Source organism: Myotis nattereri, assembly GCF_964212035.1.
Source record: "Myotis nattereri genome assembly, chromosome: 13".
Taxonomy (NCBI): domain Eukaryota; kingdom Metazoa; phylum Chordata; class Mammalia; order Chiroptera; family Vespertilionidae; genus Myotis; species Myotis nattereri.
The window spans coordinates 41,245,033-41,268,480 of NC_138088.1; the positions used below are offsets into that span (position 1 = coordinate 41,245,033).

Sequence of the window (23,448 nt, forward strand, 5' to 3'; positions counted from 1 at the left end):
TATAGGGGGTTGGCCAGCCGGCCATCCCCCCTATTGGGGTAAGGGGGGGTGATAGGGCACGGGGCCGGCCAGGGGGAGAGGCCGCGGTTGCGGGGGAGGGGGGTTGGCCAGCCACCCTGGCCTTGAGGGAGAGGCCTATTGGGAGCAGGGCTGGTGGTGTAAGGGGGTTAAGGGGGTGAGGGGTTGGGGGGAGAGGGGCCACAGGAGGTTGGCCGGCCAGCCCCATTCCCAATCGGGCGGTTCACTGGCTGCAGTGGGCATCATAGCAACCTGTCGTTTCAGCGTTTCAGTCGCTGACTTTTTATATCCTGTCTAATAATAGAGAAACATGGTAATTAACCGTAACTTCGCTACCCTTCCCATGGGCTAATCAGGGCGATATGCAAATTAACTGCCAACCAAGATGGCGGCCGGCAGTCAGGCAGCTGAAGCAAACAGGAGGCTTGCTTGCTCCAGTGATGGAGGAAGCCAAGGTTCCCCTCCTGCTGCTGCCGGCCTCTGAGCTTGCACTCTAAGAAACAATGTTGCAATTATAGAACCTAAACAAGTTCCAGAAACCTGCTTTCAGCCATCAGAGCTGGAGCGAGCAGGACCGCAACAGTGTTATAATTATAGAACCCAAACAAAGCCAGATACCTGCTTTCAGCAGCCGAGGTCTCAAAGCTGGAGCTGAGCCTCAGAGCTAAAGCTGGCTCTCAGCTCCAGTGACAGCCATAGAAGGTAAATAAATCCCAGAATAAAAAAAAAAGAAAAGAAAAAAAAGGAGAGGTTGGGAGCTTCAGTCACCCGCCAGCCTGAAAACGGCCCTCAGCCCCTCACCCAGACTGGCCAGGCACCCAAGTGGGACCCCCACCCTGATCTGGGACACCCTTCAGGGCAAACCAGCCAGCCCCCACCCGTGCACCAGGCCTCTATCCTATATAGTAAAAGGGTAATATGAAAACTGACCCTAACAGCAGAAAGACTGGGAATGACTGGTCACTATGACACACACTGACCACCAGGGGGCAGACACTCAATGCAGGAGCTGCCCTTTGGTGATCAGGTTGCTCTCACATGGGAGGAGCTCTGCTCAGCCACAAGCCAGGCTGATGGCTGTCAGTACAGCAGTGGTGGTGGGAGCCTCTCCTGCCTCCTCAGCAGCTCTAAGGATGTCCGACTGCAGTTTAGGCCTGCTCCCCGCTGGCAAGTGGACATCCCTCGAGGGCTGCCAGGGTGCCAGAGGGATGCCTGATTGCCATCTTAGGCCCAGTCCCCTGGGGAGCGGGCCTAAGCCAGCAGGTGGTCATCCCCTGAGGAGTCCCAGACTGAGAGAGGGCACAGGCCGGGCTGAGGGACCCGTCCACCCCCCCCCCCCCCCAGTGCACAAATTTTTGTGCACCGGGCCTCTAGTATATAGATAAATGTCATTTATAAAAATGTAATAAATACTTCAAATTCATCACTTTGTAGTTATCTTACTACATATTAATATGATCCATGACCTTGAATTACTTTTGTTTATTATACCTTATGATTGAAATACTGTATCATGATGTACTACTGTATATCTTTTCCCATTTTCATGTTTAGTATCATTACCACAATGATAGCTTAAAATTAGCCACAGTAGGAATATCTACATGGCAGTTGGGCAAATGCCCTAAGTCAGGGCTTCATTATTGTTTATTGTCTAGACTTTAAGTGATGGACAAAATACTAGTAATGCAAACTTAAAGTGTCATGTCTTTACCTATTACATTGTCATAGCTCAAAAATTTGAAGATATATCCTTCCATTCAAAAACTGAGTCAGAGTGGCTCACTTTGTTGAGCGTTGTCCTGTGTACCAAAAGGTTGCAGGTTTGATTCCCGGACAGGGCATATAACTGGATTGTGGTTCAGTCCCTGTTATGGAAGGCAGTGGATGGTTGTTTCTCTCTCACATAGTTGTTTCTCCCATCGATGTTTCTCTCTCCTTCCTAAGTATGTCCTTGGATGAGGATTTAAAAAAGCAAAGTTATTACTTCACATTGTTTACATCATTGAGATAAACAAAAGTATCAATCATTATTTCAAACTATATTTGGAAAACTGGTTGCTAAACATTATCAGCACACCGCTGGTCATGTCATACTTGAATTCAGTGTTTTGGTAGGGAATGGATAATAGCATAAATTTATTATTCTGTTATTCAGCTTTAGGAAATTGTATTATGACAATATGTGGGCATTAACTAAGAATAAAAGAAAAATTGAGATTTAAAAGTCATTAGCTGTAGCACATAATACTTTTAAATTTGAAGCCTTTGATGTATGTCTGTTAGAGATGAGAAATAGAATCATAGAATTTAGTTTAAAGTTAATCCAGACCTATCTGTTTTACAGATAGAAATTTTTTCTCTAGTGTATCAGTCAGTCATTCAGACTGTTTTAAATTATTCTAGATACAGAGTTCATTGCCTAAAAATAGTGTTGGAGAACTCTAAAAGTAGAGTTCTTTTTCTATTGAGCTAAGCTTTTATTTACTTATTTATTTTTATTTTTACCATTTGGTTCTGGTACTAACTTCTGCAGAAATATAGAAGCATAGAAACATAGAAGAAAAAATTTGTTCTGTATAGTAACCTATTAGGTATAAAGGTAACAGGGATGTTCCTATTTAGACTTCTTTGGGCAAGAAGTATATCTTTAGTTCCTTTAACCATACAGTGTATGGTGTATTTTCTAGACTGTAATCTAAGACTGTTGCCTTTCTAAACTTCTAAATCACTACCTTTGGTCTCTTAATGACTTTGTAGATGAAGTAAAAGCTATTAGATTCTTGTACAAATTGTACACAGGTCAAGTATTTGTTAGATTCTTTTTAACTCAAAGCAGATCTTGGTGTTATTGTTATTCGTGCTTGTGTTTTCATATTACTTTTAGCACAGCATTCTAGATTGTAGAAATGATATTAAATTTAATTTTATAATTTTTGGTATTTATTAATCCTTTTATTTGGAGTCAATTGCAGATTTGATAAACACTCAATGTCTTTTGTTTACATTGAAATTATTATTTAAAATGTTGAATTTCAAAGGGCTATGGGGACATAGTTCTCCTTTAAATAATCTCTAGACTTACTTCTGCCCATTATCGTTACTTTTTATTGTGGGTCTACCTACCAGTTCTCTTACATAGCTCACATTTCGCCATCTTATATACACAAGTTCATCATAATGTATTTTGCCAGATGCTTTGCTGAGATCAAGATATGCTATGTCTATGGCATATCCTCCAGTGGAATACACATTTGTACTTCTGTCTTTGAAAAGTAGGCATTTAAAAGAAATCCTGGCATGGCTCAATGTTAAAGTCATATTCTTCCACAAATGCAAAAATAGAAAATCCACGAAGATTGGTGGGCTAGATAATTAAGACATCATAAGAGAATAGGGACAAACAGATCACTTGGGACACTGGATGAATCAAGGTCATGGTATATACCTGGACTGAGAAGAAAATAGCCTGTGCCATGAGAGCACGACTCCTTTACTGAGGAAACAACATGAGGTGGTGCCATGCAGCCCACATTCAAGTTACCTGAATCAGATGAAGTTTTAGGGATCTGGAATAGAGTGGACAGGATTTTTTAGCCTTTCTTTTCATCTTATTATCTCTTTCCTTTGAAATGTATGTGGTGAAATATTAACAATGGGTGCTTCTGAGTGTCTATGGTTGTTTTTTGCTACATATAGCATCTCCTTATTCACTTTATTCTGGACAACCTAATACATACTTTACTTTTTTGAATATTAAAAGAATAACTCAATATGAAATTGTCTAGCACATTTATTTATATTTTTTGGTAGTTAAAGGTTTATTTAACCTTTGTTAAATATTTCCCCTTTTTAAGTTCCATTGAGCAACCATGGTGGAGGTTGTCAGGAAGTTACTAGTGTGAATTGTCTCATCTCATTCCTTGGCCTCCACCCTTCTTCATTCTACTCAGACCTGTTTTGTTGCTGCTGGAAAGAAGAACAATTTATAATAGGTCACTTGATTAAATAGTAATAATAGAATAATGGCTTTCTCTCTCCCAGTACCTATTTCTTCCTAAAAATCATAGTTCAAAAGCAGTCCCTGATTAGTCATCTTATTTCCTAGCCCACATTCAAGTTACTCACATTCAGTTATTACTCTTAAAAAATTATGCTTATATATAATATTTATGTTGAGCCAATATATTTTTAGGTGTCCTCCTTGAGTATATTCTTCAATGTAAATTATGACCTTCTAGAATATGGAGATGGTTGTGTTTTATGAGTACTAGATAAATACTAGTTCAGATAATCTGTTTTAATTCAGCCTAAGACAAGGCTACTTGTTTAAAAAGTAGAGAGCACTTGGGAGGTAGAGGGAAAGGATTTGGGGAATATGAAGAAAGAGGATATATGGATAAAATTTATGGGCAGTTTTGGAATTTTATTAGTTGCTTATGTGATTGTATTAATTATTTTATGGCAGGTTTTCTTTTAACTTGAAGGTTTCTATAGGATGGATTAGTAGGGCCGCTAACTTTTTAAAAATCTCTTGGTTCAATACATTGTAATTTGTTTTTTGTAATTAAATCATTCTCTCTATTTCTTGCAGATTGAGGTGGTGCCATGCAGCAAGAAGCAGTGAGATGCAGAGTTCGAGCCAGAAGGCCTGACATGGCACTTTATGTACCTAAAGCTCGAAGGGATGTAGTACTCCTCAAGACAAGGGATGAGGAAAAAAGCTGTGGTTCACCTAATTCTGTGGTGGAAGAAGAACAAAAAAATTGTCTCTCCCAAAAGGAGATCTTTAGAGAAAAATCTAAGACTCAGAGACTAAGTATTTATCCTGACAAAAAGGAGCACAATCGTAGGGAAGGAAAGAAATCTTCAACAAAATTAAGAAAAGACATGTGCCTTCAAGAAAACAATGAGGTTAGGGTTTGTACTAAGAGAGGAGCCACAGAATCCAAAGAAATACTATCCCAAGGACATCAGCAAGGAGTCCTAAATTCTGGGACTGTTCCTAGTATACCTTTACAAAGACATTTTAAACCAAAGAAGGCAGAGTGTTTGGAGGTTGAAACCACAGATGTGACAGGACACGAGAGGTTGCCTCTATCTCTGTCTTGTTCAGAAATCTGTGAGGCTCCAATTTTAAACAGACCATTCCAAAATGTGGAATTCTGTGATTTCAGTAGGCTCGAACTAAGTCGGGAAACATTTGAAAACAGAGATTTAGAAAGCAGACTTGAAACAAATGCCAACGTTGTAGAGATATCTGGAGTTTTAAGACCTGAGAGTATGATTGGACCAGTAAAATTAAGCTCTGATTCTGGAATTGTGCAACAAGGCATGCAAACATCAGGTGGAATGTTGAAGCTCAGCAGTGGAGGCATCACCACTATTCCTGTTCCTGGAAGTCCAGATGGTGTCACTGATCAACCTTGTGTAGACTTTGAAGCTGAGAATGTTGGTGACATAGCCAATAGTATAGATTTCATCTTGGGTCAGAAAGGTATAGATTCCATTCCTGAGACAACGGGTCACATCTCTCATAAAATGACTTCAGCCAACACATTAGAGAGCACAGATGGCATTTTTGAGCCAACGATGATTAGAGAGTGTGAGGAGAATGACAACACTGCTGATGAGTTATGCATAAAGTATGAGCCTTCTGATACAGCTGCTCTTGCTCATGAAACAGATATAGGTAATGGGTTTAAGAGTGTAGGTGACATTACAAATAAGGCATGTATGATGGACATTACAGATACCATGTCTGATCAAATAACTGTAGATAGCCCTTGTGTCGTTGCAGTTAGAATAGCTGGTGAAGCCTATAGCAATACAAGTAGTTTCTCAGAATATTTAGAAATGAGTACAGACATAACCCCTTTTCATGTAGCTAGAGGTGGGAGTGACACTGAAAATTTCAGCAACCTCACTGCTTGCTCAGATAGTTATGCTGAGAGTATTTCATGTAGTTTCACAGAGTCACTAGGAAAGTTGACAGAGAGCTCGTCAGATTGTGCTTCATCCTTGCCTATAAAAAAGATCGCTGGTAGTAATTGTAACGTCTCTTTGGACTCTGAACTCAGTATGTTAAATGGGACAAAAGTACTTTCAGATAGTGCCTTGGACAATGATCTAGATTGTACTAGTGATATAACGGAGGCATTGCATGTACTGAAAACTGAAGAGTTCAAAACAAAAGAGGAAGATGACTCAGAGAACACAGAATTTGGTATGTCCTTTCCTGGTATAGAATCAGTTTCTATAGAGACATCTATGGAACCGAAAACGACTGAAACTTCTCACATGGAGGAAAGTTCAGCTACTGAGGAGAGCTGGGAGTCCATGTTTAATGATGATGGTGACTGCCTGGATCCACGTCTTTTACAAGAGGTATGTTTACTGGAAATTGCTTGATGCTTTGATAATTTGTAGATTCATAGAATTTAGGATTTTGGAGACATTTGTGTACATTCACTGATTTACCTCCAATGTAAGGGTTCCTGCAATACACATAGGATTATAGACTGAGAAAAGACTATCTGGTAGATCTTTAAAGAAAAAAATAGGCAGAATTGAGTGATACTTATAACAGCCAAGTCATGAGTGATTTAGTGAATAGATTAAAGATGAATTTAATGGATACTGGCTGGCTATTGAGGAATACAGAGGGAAACTTCTCAAAGGGGCTCTTCTGTGTTGACAAGATATATTTTACACAGGCCTATTTGAGGGGAGGAGGATAGTTTATTATTGTTAATTTTATTTTTCCAGTAGATGTTCAGATGTTTTTAGACACTGTGGAGTGAAAGAATTAGAGAAAGGAAGAGTAAAGTAAAGGAAGGTATGATTGTTTTTTAAGGAATTTATTTTGAGTTAAAGAATAAATGGTTGTGGATTCTATATAGAAAATATAAGTGATAATGACGTGCTGGCTAGTTAGAGTTCATAAATACAGAATGTTAGGTTTTTTGTATCTAAATAATTTATAAATTATTTAGTTAAATATTTTCATTTTCTTAATATAGACAACATTTAAATTAACATAAATACAAACTACTCCCCTTTCATTCCTTATAGTGGTGAGTTCAAATAACCTTTACCTGAAATGAAAAAAATTATTTCCCTATAAAATCCCCAATTTCATAAATGAGGAAATTGAAGTTTAGTGATCATACCTTTAGTAAAGGGAGAATCAGGATTACAGTCTAATTCTATCTTACTCCAATATTATATTCTTTTTACCAGACCACTTCCTCACCTATAAAATAGAGTTTTGTTTGAGTGATTCCAAAGAGCCTTTTAAATACTGATGAGTCTTTTGTTTCTGAGAGTTAAACCAGAAGTACAGAAAAATAATCACACGCATGTGAAAGAGACACATGATACTGAAAAGGTCAGCCCATTGGACAGAATTGACTTTCCAATACCAAGCAGTTTCTTCTCACTCTTAGAATGTGTTTGCATGCACACCTACCTATACCACAGTTAGCACTTCTTATGGTCAGATCAGCAAACACTATCTTAAACACTCCTTAGGAAGAAATATAGAGCAGAAAGTACCTATGAATGGGCATTCATGAACCCATTGAAATTGCATGAAGTTTTTATAGGTGCAGTTTTTCATAGCTTTCATCAGATTCTCAAAGACAATGGTCCCCATAATATGGTTCCTGGACCAACAGCGTGAGTATCACTTGGAACATTGTTAGAAATATAAACTCTTTAGCCCATCAAGTGATTCTGATGCACATAAAATGAGAACCACTGCTCAAAGGTAATTCAGAAACTTAAATGTATTTCAGAAAGTGAGTGTGGTAACTAGAAATTACTGTTAGCCCATAATTAGGAAAAACAACTGTTCAGAGATTTTAGAATCAAATTGGATTCAGAAATACCAATAATGGGGGAATTTGGGTGAATATAGAGAAGTTATTAAGGATCCACGCATTGGAAGATGGTCTTAGTCTGAGAAAGGAAGCAGCATTCATAGGAGTTGGGAAAGGGAATACCTGAGTGGGTAGAGAACATAGGTAGGTACATATAGAGAAAGGACAGCTTCCTACAAAAGAAGGGCATGGCACACACAGCCTTTAACACATGGTAGAACTTGTTAAATATTCACTGAATGGATGTAGGCTATAGGGGAGAATTAGAGATCTCTTCCTTTTTAAGGCAGCCTCCAGATGCTTTCAAAACACAATTGATGCCCGGCTGGTGTAGTTCAGTGGTTGAGCGTCAACCTATGAACCAGGAGGTCATGGGTTCGATTCCCAGTCAGGGCACATGTCTGAGTTGTGGGCTCGATCCCCAGTGGGAGGGGGTGCTGGAAGCAGCCAAACAATGATTCTCTCTCATCATTAATGTTTCTATCTCTCCTCTCTTCCTCTCTGAAATCAATTAAACAAACAACATAATTGCTGCTAGAACTTGGATTCTGTGTAGTAGCTTAGGGATATGGTTTTATATCCAGGGGGCAGGGCAGTCAGGTGGGTAACTGTTTTTCAGGTCTTAACACTGTTTAGAATAGATGCAAAAGAATGTAGGTAACTACTTAATATTTTGAAGAGCATAGTACTACAGCCAGAGAGGACACTAGCATGTCCTAAAGCTGGGAATGGCAGGAAAATGGAGTATGTAGTGTTTTAAGCCAAAGACAGCCAGTGCCTGGGTGTTGTGTTTGGATATCTTCTGAGGTGCTTGATAAGAAGTGGATCTATGTTGAGGGATGAGGATGGATGAGAACAAAAAACGAGATGGAGAGATGGATTGAGAATGTTGAAGCAGATCTAACTTTAAACTTTGGTCTCCTGTGCTTTGGGTTTTAGAAGATGTAATAATAATAATGTTGTTAAAAGATGTCAAATCCAATAACATTAATAATCCTTTGGCTACTATTACACTTAATTTATTATTTGTATTACTCCAAACATACTTTATTAAAGGTTAAACCAGAATGTCTCCCTACCTTGAAAACTTTCCAAACAAAGATGTTTGGCTCTTTTCCCAGCAGGCCTGTTTCTTTGTTGACAATGGCTAGACATATGGAGGTTTTTTCTAATACTTCTAATAGGCAGGAAAGTATGCTATACAGTAGGGTGTGGCAGCCATTGGCATGTGAAGCAGTTTCCTGTGATGTTTGAACCTCTAAAATTGCCTGACGAGCATAGAGAGCATAGCTAGGCCATTATTGAGCTCCCAGAATCTTGATGAGTCTCTGTAGATCACACTTAATCTTCTAAAGCCATGGTATGGGATGCCCAGAGACTTAAGTTGATAATTTATATAGAAAAGGATATTGGCATGACCTCTTTTAACCTTCTGAGTGTTGGTACAAGAACAAAGGAATTATTACTGTCTAAATAAAACTTCCTTAGCTTCTGTGCCTCTCTCTACTGATCGGCAAACTTATTGGTAGGAGGGTTAATATCTTTTGTTATTAGTTCCAGCTCATGTTAACAGACATATATTTGTTTTTTTTTTTTTTTAAGCCTCACGGGGGAGTGAAGATATTTTTTCTATTGATGTTTATGGAGAGTGGAAGAGGGGGAGAGAGAGAGAGGAGAAAGAAAAACATCGATGTTAGAGAGACAAATCAATTGGTTGCCTCCTGCACATGCCCTGATGGGGGGTGGGGATTGAACTTGCAACCCAGGTATGTGTCCTTGACCAGGAACTTAACTTGTAGGTTTTATATTTATTGTTCTATGAAATACAGACTAAGAATTGTATGTTTTGCTATTATTAACACTGCTATTTAATCAGTCCCAGAAGCCAAAATGCTTAATAGTTAGCTTAAAAATGGGATATAATTATACAAATTCAATTTTGCGGACTAGTTTACAGCAAAGGACCTTAATCATATTTTCTTGCCAGATCACCCTCTTTTCCTTTCTCTTTCTAATCAGTTCTTAGTATTTATATTTCGGAGGTATTTTTATAGTCATGCATTGTTTACCTTTCACAATGCATTATTTAGCCCCAGTTTGTAAATGCATGGACATGCAGTGCTTTGTTTTGTTTGTTTTTTTTTTTTTTGCAAAGTAGCTCTGAAAGTCAACGCCAGAAATCCAAAAATGAAATGAAGGAAACAATTCTAATAGGATAAAAAATATTTAGAATTAAAATTAACAGAAGACATACAAAACTTGTACTTTGAAAATTGCAAAATGTTGGAAGAAATTAAAGAAGACCTAAATAATGGAAAGACATCACATGTTCATCTCTGATTAATAAAATTAAGATACTTCCCAAATTCAAATGGAAATGCAAGGGACTCAGGATAACCAAAGTGATTTTGAAACAGAAGAACAAAGTAGAAAGACTCAAACTTCCTGATTTCATAGCTATTATAATAAAACCACAGTAATCAAGACAGTGTGGCACCTGGAATAAGGGTGGACTTGCAAGTGATTTAAGACTCCCCTTGTTTCTGGGGCTCTGAGTTATTAAACTGATATACCAGCCCACTCTAGGCTTTTAAGACTTTGTTAAAAGTTTAGCTGATAATAATCTTGCTCACTTGTGTGGTGGCCGCTTCTTCCCATGATAGGTCAAAGGCAAACGGTTTATATGTTCTGTTTCTCTTTGGAGGGACTTATCATTCTGTGGACTTTAGTTTTCTTGGTTGTCTTGGATTCTCAACTGTTTGTTGAGCAAATTCAAGAAACGTTATGATTTTATAGATCAGCTGCTCTTATTGGTATGGTGGTAAGAATACTCTCTTTGTACTTTCTGCATCCTAAAAGTGGAAAAAGCCCTGGCTGGTTTGGTCAGTGGTTAGAGTGTTGACCCGAGGAACAAAGATTGTGGGTTCAAATCCTAGTCAAGAGCACCTACTTCAGTTGCAGGTTCATCCCTGCCCCGGGCAGGGTGTGTGCAAGAGGCAACCAGTTGATATGCCTCTCTCACATGGTTCTTTCTCTTTCTCCCCCTCCCTCCCTTTGTCCTCTCCTCCTCCCTCTTTTTCTCACTCCTTCCTCCCTCCCTCCTACTCTCTCTAAAATTCAATGGAAAAAATATCCTCAGGTGAGGATTTAAAAAAAAAAAAAGTGGGAATAGCTTGGCCTGTAATAGATTCAGCACTCAGTTAAATTTTGTTTAAAGAAGGTTGAATTCATTGAATATTTAGGTGCCATGTAGTATGCTAAGCATTTACTGCATCATTTCATTTAATCCACACAGCTGTCTATGAGGTATAAATATTACTATTATTCCCATTTTTTAAGATGTAAAACTGAAGCCTAGTGGAGAAACGGAACTAGAGGCACTTCATTTTTTGTTGGTTTTACTTAAATCACCTTTCCCCTTTCTTCCCTCCTCAATAAAATTCTTGAATCCATTTTTTACTTCTCCAAGGAAAGGAAATACAGTCCTGGCATTGCAAACTCTCATTTCCTCATTTGATGGGAAAAGGGGCATGGTATAATAGAGGGAAAGCTTGAAGGCATCTAGTTGGGCTTTTAATTAACAAGAAGACACTCTGAAGGCTTTGGATGGTCAGTATTAGCATCTAGGTTCTATAACAAGTGAATGACAAAATGGCTTTGTTGCCACTTTCCACTTTTCCCTTTCCCTTCTGTTTCTAGTGTAAAATAGTTAATAGCCTTTAGTTTTTTCATAGGATAGTAGAATTTTAAGGTTGTTGGGTGTTTGTTTGTTTCTTAGAAAAAGAAAATAGCCAAATTTAGTACGTACATATGTATGGGAACTTCGCATATATGAGAGAGAGACCCCAAATGCATGAGAGGTGCCTAGAATGTTTAAATATTTTTATTACTATTAATTTCTTTACTAACCTGCTATGTGGCAATTATTTAAGGTAGTTCTCATTCTAGGGACTTTAATTGTAATTACTTGAACCAATTGAATTTGCCTTAACAAATTCCTTTGTAAGCTAAGTTCAACAAAAGGTGGACTAACAGTGTTTTTATTCTTAAGTTTTTGTTTTTGTTCACTTCCAAAAGAAAGACTATGAGATGAGTCTGATCAGTAAGCTCAAATAATACAAACATTATTAATTGATCTCTTCAGTTATTTTCTGAAATTCATTTTCCACGATGTGCCATTTGTAACTCACCACATTAATCATTCCACATTTCTCACACAGTAGTTGATAGATGCAAGTTAAGTTTCATGCATTGCCTGTCTTTGCTAGAAATTCAATACCTTTTCAAGTATTTCACATGTATTATATAAACTGGGTAATAGAACCCTGGTCATTGTATTTATGAACAGCATTAATACAGAGACAATGTTAAAAGTTAAATAATAGGAACATGGAGACTAGGAGGAAGATTGTTTGGGGAGAACCCTATATAATAAAACCCTAATATGCAAATTGACTGAATGGTGGAACGACTGGCAGAATGACCGGTCACTATGATGCCCACTGACCACCAGGGGGCAGATGCTCAATGCAAGGAGCTACCCACTGGTGGTCAGTGCACTCCCACAGGGGGAGCGCTGCTCAGCCAGAAGCCAGGCTCACAGCTGGCGAGCACAGTGGCAGTGGCGGGAGCCTCTCCCAGCTCCGCGGCAGCGCTAAAGAACAGCAAGCTGAGCAGTAAGGAGCAGTGAGCAGGTGGGCGGTAAGGAGCGAGGGATCCCTGACTGCTGCTGGGGGGATGGGGCCTAAGCTGGCAGGTGGACATCCCCTGAGGGGTCATGGACTGCAAGAAGGCGCAGGTCGGGCTGAGGGACACACAAAACACACACACACACACACACACACACACACACACCAGTGCACGAATTTTGTGCACCGGGCCTCTAGTACTAGTATTATATAATGCTCTGGCTTGATGTGACAGTCACTAATATGCTTCTTCTTTCTTAGTTATCAGGGAATATGAAGAATACAAAAAGCATCCAGGAACCTAGATTTGATTATTATAACAGTGAAGTTCCTGATATTGACCTCAGTGATTGTGAATTCCCACATGTCATTGAGATTTATGACTTCCCTCAAGAATTTCGTACTGAAGACCTCCTACGGGTTTTCTGCAGTTATCAGTAAGTATTGCAAATGGTTGGGGATGTTAGGGAAAGTGGGATGAAGTTTTCTTTAAAATGTCTTCTGAAAAATTATCTCATGTTTTCATATTCCCTGTTGTTAACTTTAGCATCAAGTTTACTTATTGTCTTTTCCACGTCCGTTAGAAATGTTGTGTATTAAACCACTCTTCTGCTAAATCCTTACAAATGCTAAATAGTCTTTCTAGACAATTTTTAGCAGTTAGGAAGACCAGTATTAATGATGACTTCTAAATCTGTCTTCATAGTGTATTTAGTTCATTTTATATTGTAATTATTGATATACTCTTGAATAAGGTAGAGGTTAGGAGTGCAGACCAACCCACACAGTCAGAAATCCACATATAACTTTTGACTCTCCAAAAACTTAACTATTAAGAGCCTACTCTTAACTGGAAGCCTTACTGATAACATAAGCAGTTGATTGACACTTATTTTGCATGTTATAAGTATGTGTACAGTATTTTCACAAGAAAGTAAGCTAGAGAAAAGAAATGTTACTAAGAAAATCATAAGACAAAGACAGTACATCCTATATAATAAAGAGGTAATATGCAAATTGATCATCATTTCAACACAAAAGATGGCCACCCCCATATGGTCAAAGATGGCTGGCAGGGGAGGGCAGCTGTGGGTGATCAGGCCTGCAGGGGAGGGCAGTTAGGGTTGACCTGGCCAGCAGGGGAGGGCAGTTAGGGTTGACCTGCCCAGCAGGGGAGGGCAGTTGTGGGTGATTAGGCCTGCAGGGGAGGGCAGTTAGGGGTGACTGGGCCAGCAGAGGAGGGCAGTTGAGGGCAACCAGGTCTGAAGGGGAGGGCAGTTGCGGGGAACCAGGCCTGCAGGGGAGGGCAGTTGGGGGGAACCAGGCCTGCAGGGGAGGGCAGTTGGGGGGAACCAGGCTGGCGAGGGAGGGCAGTTAGGGATGACTGGGCCAGCAGTGGAGGGCAGTTGGGGCCGACCAGGCCTGCAGGGGAGGACAGTTAGGGGCAATTGGGCCGGCAGGGGAGCAGGTAGGCGTCGATCAGGTTGGCAGGGGAGTGGTTAGGGGGTGATCAGGCTGTCAGGCAGAAGCAGTTAGGGGCAATCAGGCAGGCAGGCGAGTGGTTGGGAGCCAGCAGTCTCAGATTGTGAGAGGGGTCCCAGATTGGAGAGGGTGCAGGCTGAGCTGAGGGACACACACCCCTCCATGCACGAATTTCGTGCACCAGGCCTCTAGTTTATAATACTGTACTATATCTATTGATACTATAGGTTTTAAGAAATTCAAACATAAATATTAATAAATTCACATGCAAGTTCAAAACCATCCATGTTCAAGGGTTAACTGTATTTGGATGTATGCCTGACATCCTTTTTTGTATGTTTACTTGTTCCATCTTTTTCTCCTCTTTCTTGCCTTCTTTTGGATGGATGAGGTATTTTTTTCATTCTATTTTGGGGGGAAATGATGCTCTGTTTCTATTCTTTGGTGGTTACTTTAGAAATTACAAAATGCATGTTTATCAGTGGCTAAAGTTAATATTTTCACACTCTTCCCAAACACTGTAAGAGCTTTTAGCTTCATTCCGTAATTCCATTCTTCACTTCATCTCTACCCCATTTTAGAGGGTAGAGATGCTACTAGAGGCCCAGTGCACGGATTTGTGCACCGGTGGGGTCTCTTTGCCTGGCCTGTGGGGATTGGGTCAAAACCAGCTCCCTGACACCCCCCAAGGGGTCCTGAGTCATGAGAGGGCACAGGCCAGGCTGAGGGGACCCCACCAGTGCATGAATCCATGCACTGGGCCTCTAGTATGCATATAAGATCTTTGGTTAATCTCTTCCCACCCTCCCCTCTCTCCCCTTCCCTCTGAGATACATTGGTATGTTCCATGTTTCCATGCCTGTGGTTTCAGCTCCTACATTGAGCATATGCCCCCTGGTGGTCAGTGTGTGTCATAGCTACCGGTCGGCTGGTTGGCCAGTTGCTTAGGCTTTTATATACATAGATTATGATTGAGCATTGTGATTCTTTTTTATTTATTTATTATTTTTAAAAAATATATATTCATTTTTTACAGAGAGGAAGGGAGAAAGAGAGTTAGAAACATCGATGAGAGAGAAACATCGATCAGCTGCCTCCTGCACAACCCCTACTGGGGATGTGCCCACAACCAAGTTACATGCCCTTGACCGGAATTGAACCTGGAACCCTTCAGTCTGCAGGCCGATGCTCTATCCACTGAGCCAAACCGGTTAGGGCAGCATTGTGATTCTTTTTAATTTTTTTCTTTTAAACTTTATTTGATGTTACTGTTTTATATATTCAGCATTCAGATTTACCCATTTTCTGTGTTCTTCATTTATATCTTCTTGCATCTCATACCTACCATCTGAAATCTTTTTATGTAAGTGTGGGACAATTATTTAGCATTTACTTTAATGATAGTCTGCTGGTAAGAAAGTAATTTTTTTTAAAAATGGCTTTATTTCAACTTCATTTTTGAAAGACGTTTTTGCAGGATATAGAATTATAGATTGGTAGTTACTTTTCTCTCAGAAACTTGAAGTTATTATTTTACTGTTTCCTGGCATTCCTTGTGGAGGATGAGAAGTCATCTCAAAGTCTAGCAACTGTTACTTATGAATGTAATTTTTTTTTTCCTTTGGATGCTGTTAAGGCTTTCTCTTTGTTTTTGGTGTTCTGAATTTTCAATATGAGGCTTTGTGTTTCTTTTTATTTATTCATTCTGAGATTATTTGGGCTTCTTAAATCAGTGAATTAATGTTTTTTATTGGTTTTGGAGAGTACCTCACACATTATCTCTTCAAATATTGCCTCTGCCAGTTTCTCTCTCTTCTGCCTTCTCTAGGATGCCAATCAAATGTATATTAGACCCCTCACTTGATTCTCATGTTGTCATATTTTTTATTTTTTTCTGTTTCATTCTGAGTAATTTCTTTAGCTCTAGTTTCCAGTTCACTGATTTTTTCTTCAGCTGTTGAATTTGCTGTTAAATCTGTCCATTGAATTTTTAAATTTCATTTTATGTTTCTAATTTTTCAAAGTTCTCTGTCTTCTTCAAATATGCATAGTCAGTTTTTAGTTTCTTGTTTTCTCTAAGTATTTTCAAAATTTAAAAAATTTCTTCAAGTATATTAAACATAGACTGTATATAGTTTATATCTGGTAACTACTTTACCTGAAGTCTTTTTTAGTTCTATTTCATCAAATTTTCGCTCATAGTGCCTTGCTTTTTAGTTCCAAGATTGCAGATTTAGTTCCAAGAACTCTCCATTTTCTTTACAATTTTATTTATGGAAATTGATGCCTCCAATAAAAGAAGAGGATTTCTCCTGAAAGGATTTGTGTTTTTTCTACCAAGCACCAAGGGCACTAACAGTTCAGGAACACTGTAAATTAAATTATTGATTTGAGGTTATTCTGACCACTCAGTTAGAAAGTCAAGTGGAGAATGATAAAAAATGATTGTTACATGTTTCAACTAGTGTAACAACACTTATAAGTGTCCATTCACTTGACAGTCTTTGATGTAGTGCCAAGGCCTTTTTTTTTTTTTTTTTTTAATTTATTTGTCTATTGGTAAAAGACTTTTTGTATATTAGCATCATATTATTCCAGTTTCATTTCTTTTAAGTGGAGTAAGAACTTTAACATACTTTCAGAATCATCTGAGTGCATATTGCTTATAGGGTTAAATGTTTCCTCTGTCTTTTATGCTGTTTTGCCCAAACAGTTGTTAGTAGTTTCTTAGGATTTTTAGTGACTTCACCTTTTCTCTGGTCTTCCAATGCATTCAACTAAGTTTTTATAGACAATTAAGACCCAATATCCAGAGCCTATTCCATATAAAATGTATAATAGATTTTAAAAAGCAGTCAAGATTAAATCACAAATTAGAACTACCTTAGATTGTCATTAATAACAATGACTTTTAAAACCAAGGATCAGTTTTGATGTCTAAACTTGGACGATTTGTTAATTCTAATGAGTTATTAACTTCCCTTTGATTTGTTTCTTTTTTTAAAAAAAATATATTTTATTGATTTTTTACAGAGAGGAAGGGAGAGAGATAGAGAGTTAGAAACATCGATGAGAGAGAAACATCGATCAGCTGCCTCCTGCACATCTCCTACTGGGGATGTGCCCACAACCCAGGTACATGCCCTTGACCTGAATCGAACCTGGGACCTTTCAGTCCGCAAGCCGACGCTCTGTCCACTGAGCCAAACCGGTTTCGGCTGATTTGTTTCTTTTTAATCTTACCTGTAAGACCTTTTTTCTTATCAAATCTAAAAACATCCTCGAAAGAGAGGTATTTTAAAGGATTATAAATTCTAAAGTCTAAAAGATTCTCCAGAATACATCTAGATCTTTTTGTATCCTTTTGTAAACTATCTTATGATATATATTTTTACTATTGAATTTTTTCACAGTCTCCAACCCCTGTGGTCACTTTACGCTATGGTTAAACTTATCCTTACATTTAGGAAATTTTCTAACTAACCATCAAAGTTTCCTTTATTCTATTTCCCTTAAACGAATTTTTTTATCAAAGGAATTTTTTTTCTTCATTTGTTTTTAAAGAGGGAAAATATTTTAGCAGTTGACTTTTTTTCTTTATAGTACTTTATAAAAATAGAAAAGGTCATGATCTGTAATAATGCCTGTGAGTCAGATACTACAGGCAGCTTTGTGTTTTAATCATTAATCACCATCTTCATTAATATTAATAATTTTTTATGAATATTGCTGTTAATAATAAAAAATAATGAGTGCCATTCATTTAATACCCCCTGAGTGCTCAATACCATGTGCTCTTTGCCTTGTCATGGATGATCTTATTTCCATTTTTACAACTCTGTGAGGAAGTACCATGCCTATTTCTACAGATGAGGAGACCTAGCTTCAAGAGAGGTTAAGCTCAGGATGGATAGCAGAACCTGATTCCATTTATATCTGAGGCTTAAACACTGTGCTCTTTCCATAGTACTATATTGAGTCCATGAGCAGTTTTAAGCTCCTAGCTCAGTAGTTCTCAACCTTGGCTGCACATTAGAATCACCTGGGAATCTTAAAATCCTGATTTCTGGGCCTCACCCTCTGGAAATTCTGTTTCTTTGTTATGGGGTGAGGCCACAACATTAGTAACAAAGAAATAGAATTTCCGGAGGATGAGGCCCAGAAATCAGGATTTTAAAAAGATTCCCAGGTGATTCTAATGTGCAGCCAAGGTTGAGAACCACTGTCCCAGCTAAAAAAAAAAATAGCTGTCATGCCATCATCCTGATAGTCCTTGTGTTAACTATATAACTGTGCTCCAAAATAAAGGTGTTTTTTAGACTAGGGCAGGCAGGCTTTCTGATAACAGTTGTACTTTCTCTCCATTACTTGATTTTTTTTTTTTTTGAATGATTTGTCTCTCTGTTTCTCTCTTCGTCTCTGTCCGAAGCCTACATATGCATTAAATCCAGGTGACCTTCCCTGCCTTCTGCCTCCTCTCTTATTCTTCTAACCCTCCTTTGCTTCCCCTTCCTACCTCTTCTTGTTCTGTGCTCTTAAGAACATCTCTTGTAAAATAGTGTGTTAAGTACTTTACCTCCCTAAGGGACTTGTGAGGATTAATTAGTTGATGCCTATAAAATAACTGAGAATGTAAAATACTCCCAGGTAGTTCTTTATAATGGTATTATTGCTTTTAAAATTCAGAGGCTTCTATCCTCCAAGCTGTTTTTGTTTCATTATCCCCATTCCACCAATGTGCTGTTGAGTGTTTCTCTCTCATCCTGAAATGCTTTATGAGACTCTATTTGAAAGATGTTTCATAAAGTAAATTTTTTGAAATAAAAATTGTGTTTTTTTGTTGCAGGAAGAAAGGATTTGATATTAAATGGGTGGATGACACACATGCCCTAGGAGTATTCTCCAGTCCAATTACAGGTATTTACTCAATGGATTTCAGTGTTATTTTTTTATTGTCTATTTTTTATTGTCTATTGTCTACTTGTCCTAAGTTCCCTTTTATTTCAGCCAACCGGCATTTTATTCAGCCAGTATAGGGTATTTGGCAGATACAGGTTTTTGAGGCATGGTATTTTGGTACTCATGTGCTTCTCTTCTCCCTATTCACCTTAATCCAATGGTTTAGAGAAATAGGCAGCTTCTTTCAAGGTTATTTGCTGCATAATTGTTTGTTTCAATAGTACATAAACAGATTATAGGTAGATATTTAAGAAGCCTGTGTGACTAAATCTTATAATATTTAAGATTTTTTCCCCCAGACAAATGAATTTGCAGTAGCCCTTTAACCAGCTATATAGACAATATGCAAACCAATGGGCATGGCTCTATTTCAGTAAAACTTTATTTACAAAAGTCAGGTGATTGATTGGCTGAACTTGATTACAGAGCCATAGTTTGTTGATCTCTGGTCTAAAATAACCACCGCCAGGTTGTTCCTTACAGACTTTCTAGAGCTTACCGTCTCCTTTGCTTGCCATGAAAGAAAAAATAAAAAGCACATAAAATCTAGGGAATACTTTTTAAGAGCTAGTCTTAAATTTTCATTTGCATCGCTCTTTTTCATGTCCTCTGCCTCCTTGTATTTCTTTCTCTTTGCAGCTCGTGATGCTCTGGGTAGTAAACACACCATGGTGAAGATCCGGCCCTTGTCACAGGCCACAAGAGCAGCCAAGGCCAAAGCTAGAGCTTATGCTGGTGAGCCTAATGTCAGGTGTTTTTTTTCTTGTTAATAGTAGTTTACTGTTTTTTCAGCACTTGAACAGCATCCAGAGTAGTAAAGACATATGACTTTTATTTTTAATGTTAAAAGACGTATGTTTTTAAAGAAAGTATAATATAGAAAAGGCTGTGTAGTAAATGTGGCATCTGAGCAGCCACTTGGAGAGAATGGGTGCTAACTGTAAGCAATGCAGCAGTCATTTTCTAATGACATCCTTATATAGTTTACCTCTGTGTTTAGTTGTTTGATAGAGTCACTGTAAGAAATTGTGTTAATACAGATAAAGAAGCCAGGGTTGTTTGTGCTTTGCCATGTTAATTTCCTCTGATCATCTATCAGGCTCGAATTAATTACTGCTGATGCAGCCCTTGTTAGTCTATTTTGTATGTTAATTACTGAGTTAAATCACTTGGAGCTAGAGTGCTTTCTCTTCCTTACTTTCTTTCTCTCATTCAGAGTTCCTCCAGCCAGCAAAGGAGCGTCCTGAGACTTCTGCAGCCCTAGCTAGAAGGCTAGTCATCAATGCCCTTGGGGTTCGAAGTAAGCAGAGCAAAACTGAACGGGAAGCAGAGCTCAAGAAACTGCAAGAAGCCCGAGGTGAGTTGAAGGGATGGTGTTCTTCTCTAGTCCCTTTAGAGCAGTGGTTCTCAACCTTCCTAATGCCGCGACCCTTTAATACAGTTCCTCATGTTGTGGTGACCCCCAACCATAAAATGATTTTCATTGCTACTTCATAACTGTAATTTTGCTACTGTTATGAATCGTAATGTAAATATCTGATATGCAGGATGTATTTTCATTGTTACAAATTGAACATAATTAAAGCATAGTGATTAATCACAAAACAGTATGTAATTATATAGGTGTTTTCCGATGGTTTTAGGCGACCCCTGTGAAAGGGTCGTTCGACCCCTAAAGGGGTCTCGACCCACAGGTTGAGAACCGCTGCTTTAGAGCTAACTATATTGCATGCGTTAAAAAAAAAAAAAAAATGAAGATCATTTTTTTGGGTCATTTTCATTTCCTAGAAGCCTCCCAAGTATATTGAAATTGCCTGCCTATTCCACACACCAAGGCATCGTAATCCATTTACTTACTATTGTTTTCCAAGATAGGTTCGGTCTTCTCAGCTCATCCATGGCTTTTTCTATAGTTCTTGCTCCAAAGGCTGAGAAAAATTTTTTGTGTGCAAACATATGGTCTTCTAGGTAGAAAACATTATTTGCTGTGGTTTTACTGGGCCATGATGGTCATGCTATTATCAAATGGTTGAGATCTTACGTAGAAGACAAATTAAGAAAAAGCCAGCCACTGGCATTGATGATGATAACTGTAGGAGTTTTTTTTCTTAAAGACAGTCCTGAGTGGCTCCATTAGAGTACATCTAGATTAACCTAGCTTCTGATTATTTTTCAGTACAAGAGTTCTCAGAAAATATTTCAACTGATTCACAAGCAGTATTTTTCTTTACCTGTAAGTTTTAAGTTGAGGTTAAAATCTCTCTTCCCATTGTAGGCTATTGACTTGTCTGTAAAGGTTTGGGATTCTGGCTTTGTACTTAGGTACTTTTTATCAACCTTCAGGCTTTAGACATTCTTATTGCCTTAGCCCATGATCTGTGGAATCTGTGAAGGCAATTTATTCTGAAAATACCACTTACTGAAAGTAACTTCATTTTTTCATTAAACGAATTGAAGTTTCAAACTCTTTGTTTATTGCCAGTCTAACAAGGCCATTAATACTTCCTGTCCACTCGCGTTGGTGATAGCAGGGAGCTTACAGACTCTCTGCTGCACTGGCCAGATAACCAGTGACAGAGTGTGTCATGGCAGGTGCTAGAGTTTCAGAGTATAACCCAACTAATTTTTGAAACTTTAATGATTATAATGAGGCAGTTTTTATTTTCCCAGTGCATGGTTTACTCAAAGGCCTCATAGAAAATAGAAATAGGGTAGGATTCATCTGCTTTTTATAGATGGCAATAACATAATTAGGTTAAAGGAGAAAGTGCTGTCCTTAACCCTTTATTAATTGGTTATCTTTGAAGAAAGTGATTTCTCTATGATAACCACAATTACCAGAAGATCAATAGAGGGTAATAACAGTAATATCTATAGAAAGAGATATGACTTATTTTTTTTCAGTATATCATGCTTTTCTGTGTATCTGCACTGATATTGCAGCAGCAGTTATCCATGGATGTCATTTGAGTATTCCCTCTACTCTCTAGGCACATCAGCATGCAGCTCCACTTGAAGTATTTGTTTTAAGTACTCAGCTATACAAAGGACATTTCAGTGATGTAATTAAAAATGAGACTGTTGGTTAAGTGGGTACCCTATTACTTTTTAAATGAAGACCTTTAGGTGTGAATAGAGACCCAATGTGATAAGTTCCTATTATCTGTTGGTGCTGAGGCTATACAAATTATAGAGGACTCTTCCTTTATTATGCTTCAGAGTTTTCACATTCTTCATATCTGAGAAAATACATATGGAAAAATCCTGATTTAATTCTTTCTGGCTTCTTTATATACCTGGTATTGAGCAGATTCTGTTACCTGTCTACATGTACCCAAGGCTTCTCACTTAGCAAATTATTCTCTGTGGAAATTAAAAGTACTGTTTAGGTGTTAAGAACAGATATTTTTGTTCCAGACTTACTTCCACCAGGGGAGGAGGAATCAGTATAGCATAGTGGATAATATAGACTCTGGCATCAGATGACCTGGGTCTACATCTTAGCTCTCTGTTTATTGGCTGTGTGATCTTGGGCAAATTAGTTACTCTCTGTTTCCTCATCCATAAAATGGAAATCAAGTGAGAAAAACATGAAAGATACTTAGTCATCTTAAAAAACCATAGGAATACTCTCCTTTCTGTTTCTGTAGGCCTGTAACTAGTATGTGACAAATGTTAGTTGCTCCTGTTTTTATTAATACTAGTAAATATTATATGGTGAGTCCAGTGCAGATTCCAGGGCATATTTTTTGTCATTATTCTTTTTATTTTAAATTTTATATAATACTCAACCAATTACATTTGCCAGTTATTGAACACCTGCCCTGTGCAGAGCATTATGATCCATATTTAGGAGAATTAGAGAGTTGATAAGATTTTGTTTCTCTCCTTAAGACTGACAATCTAGTGAAGATACCTGCTTTGAGTAAGGAAGAAAATATGAGCCTGGTATTCTAAGCAGTTGTTTCTCCTCTCACTTTAGTTTTGAAGATTTTAAAATGAAAAGCCATGGCAAGGTTTTAGTTGATTAAAAGGATTGGAAGGAAACTTCAGGTAATGTAACATTAAAATAACTGTGATGGATGGCTTTATTTCCAGTTTAGAGATGGCCCAGAGAAGTAACTGGCCTAAGATTACCCAGCTGGTAAATTGAAAGGAGACATTTTAGCCTAGCCCTCTCTAATTAAAATATATGCTCCTTCTGTAATACTTGTAATCCCTCTTAAAGGATTTTGGGGCAATTAAAAATATTTTTACCAGAAAAAAAAGTACTTAGAAAATTTTAAGGTCTTCAGAAAATAAAATATGACAGGCTTCTTTTTAGTTATCTGTTGCAGTGGTTAGCAGTTTTCACTGTCAGAAAATTTTTCCTTTGGTCTAACTTAAATCTGTATGATAGTTTAATCCAGATTCCTCTT

The 23,448-nt window shown here is 38.1% G+C and overlaps 1 protein-coding gene across 2 annotated transcripts in view; it reads left to right on the forward strand.

Moving 5' to 3' along the window:
• Nucleotides 1-23,448, forward strand: part of R3HCC1L (R3H domain and coiled-coil containing 1 like) — a 72,195-nt gene that overhangs the window by 43,339 nt on the left and 5,408 nt on the right. Inside the window, exons 2-6 of one of the 2 annotated variants that reach the window (XM_081105280.1) lie at nucleotides 4,613-6,405; nucleotides 12,851-13,030; nucleotides 18,918-18,988; nucleotides 19,670-19,765; nucleotides 20,247-20,387. In XM_081105280.1, the coding sequence (XP_080961406.1) occupies nucleotides 12,954-13,030; nucleotides 18,918-18,988; nucleotides 19,670-19,765; nucleotides 20,247-20,387 (385 nt within the window). In that variant the 5' untranslated portion in view covers nucleotides 4,613-6,405; nucleotides 12,851-12,953. The remainder of the gene's footprint in view (nucleotides 1-4,612; nucleotides 6,406-12,850; nucleotides 13,031-18,917; nucleotides 18,989-19,669; nucleotides 19,766-20,246; nucleotides 20,388-23,448) is intronic. The other variant, XM_081105279.1, reaches the window with a different exon arrangement.